Raw genomic sequence first — 1,721 nt, 5'->3', positions numbered from 1 at the left:
GGAAAGAGGTGCTTGCACAGAATCCTTTCTCTAAAGACAACTTCTGAAATAACAGCTTTCACTCAGGTCTCCTCTTTCTTACAGTCTACTCCTCCTGCATACAAGATAGAGAAGATAAGCACACCGATTGCTGTTTGGAGCGGTGGACTTGACAAATTTGCAGATCCAAAAGACATGGCAAAATTACTTCCTCGGATAACTAATCTCATTTACCATGAGCATTTTCCTTCTTGGGGACATCTTGATTTTGTCTGGAGCCTTGATGCAACTGAGAAAATGTATCAGAAAATCATTGAACTAATAGTAAAACACCCTTAAATTTTCACACAGGGAACTCATTCATCCAGTAACACCCCCAAAGATTTCTATTTAGCAGCAGAATGTGAGTATAAGCAGTAAAACATGGGTATAAGGATTGGTGTAGGGGTTACTGTCGACTGGTTTGCAGATTTTTACGTTGTTTTCCATGGTGTTATGTTATTTTTCTGACTGCATTGTCTCTAAGGAAGTTGAGGTAGATGGGAGGGTGACCAGTGAAAACACAAATGTATTAGAAGGAACAATTCAGCAATCACTTATTGTGGAAGACTTTAGCTTCTGTAGAACTGATTTTGCTACAACTAAGATTTCATTCCCTTTTCCCTTGTACATCAATACTGCGTACTCCACCCGAGACAGAGGTGTCATCCCATGACATCCCAAAAATTGGAGATACTAATTTCTCTGTTTAAGTATTACTGATCTTTATGTAAATTAAATCCTCTACCCTTCTGAGAGTGTTTTTCCCGTTTTGCTCTCCTTGTGTTACCAACAGCAGCAAGCCAGACCCAAAAGGCCTTCACTTGTAAGATTATCCCAAGCATCTAAGCAGATAATAGTTGGCTTTAATGACCCATATGCCGAGGAAACCCACATGAGGAAACGTACAGAGACAAATCACTTAATTGCTGGACAGACACAGATACTTTCTTACCCTCACACTAATTAATGGTTTGTTCCTATTACAAAGAATGCAAGTGTCTTCATGCTCATAACGTGGTAACTGAGGATTGAGGAGATGCAGACATAGCAGCAGCCTGCCCACAAAGGACAACAGCATCCATCTCAAGAAATATTCCTGGCACTGTCCTTGGTGCCATCACAAGGCATATCAAGGATCAGAGGGTTATTAGGGGCAGTCAACATGGCTTTACCAAGGGGAAGTCATGCTTGACCAACCTCATAGCCTTTTATGAGGAAATAACGAGGTGGATGGATGATGGCAGAGCGGTGGATGTGATCTACCTTGACTTCAGTAAAGCATTTGACACAGTCTCCCACAGCATCCTCACAGATAAACTGAGGAAGTGTGGGCTGGATGATCGGGTAGTTAGGTGAACTGGCTGAAGGAAAGAAGCCAGAGAGTCGTAGTTAATGGGGAGGAGTCTAGCTGGAGGTTGGTATCTAGTGGAGTGCCTCAAGGCTCAGTACTGGGACCAATATTATTCAATATATTCATCAACGATTTAGATGAGGGAATTGAGTGTACTATCAGCAAGTTTGCTGATGACACTAAACTGGGAGGAGTGGCTGACATGCCATAAGGCTGTGCTGCCATCCAGCGAGAGCTGGACAGACTGGAGAGTTGTGCAGGGAATAACTTGATGAAAAACAACAAGGGAAAGTGTAGGGTCCTACATCTGGGCAGGAACAACCCCAGGTTCCAGTATAGGTTGGGGAAT

At 42.8% G+C, this 1,721-nt stretch overlaps 1 protein-coding gene across 1 annotated transcript in view; it reads left to right on the top strand.

The window, feature by feature from the left end:
* The window catches only part of LOC104278895 (lysosomal acid lipase/cholesteryl ester hydrolase-like), an 8,681-nt gene extending 8,363 nt beyond the window's left edge, over window positions 1-318 (top strand). The window contains 1 exon segment of the mRNA XM_009876010.1: window positions 85-318. Within this exon segment, the coding sequence (XP_009874312.1) occupies window positions 85-318 (234 nt within the window).
* Window positions 319-1,721: the final 1,403 nt, after the last annotated feature.

The sequence above is a fragment of the Apaloderma vittatum genome, unplaced genomic scaffold (genome assembly GCF_000703405.1).
Source record: "Apaloderma vittatum isolate BGI_N311 unplaced genomic scaffold, ASM70340v1 scaffold13099, whole genome shotgun sequence".
Lineage (NCBI taxonomy): Eukaryota > Metazoa > Chordata > Aves > Trogoniformes > Trogonidae > Apaloderma > Apaloderma vittatum.
The sequence above is the reverse complement of the archived record's forward strand: the minus strand, read 5'-3'. Positions and strand labels throughout refer to the sequence as shown.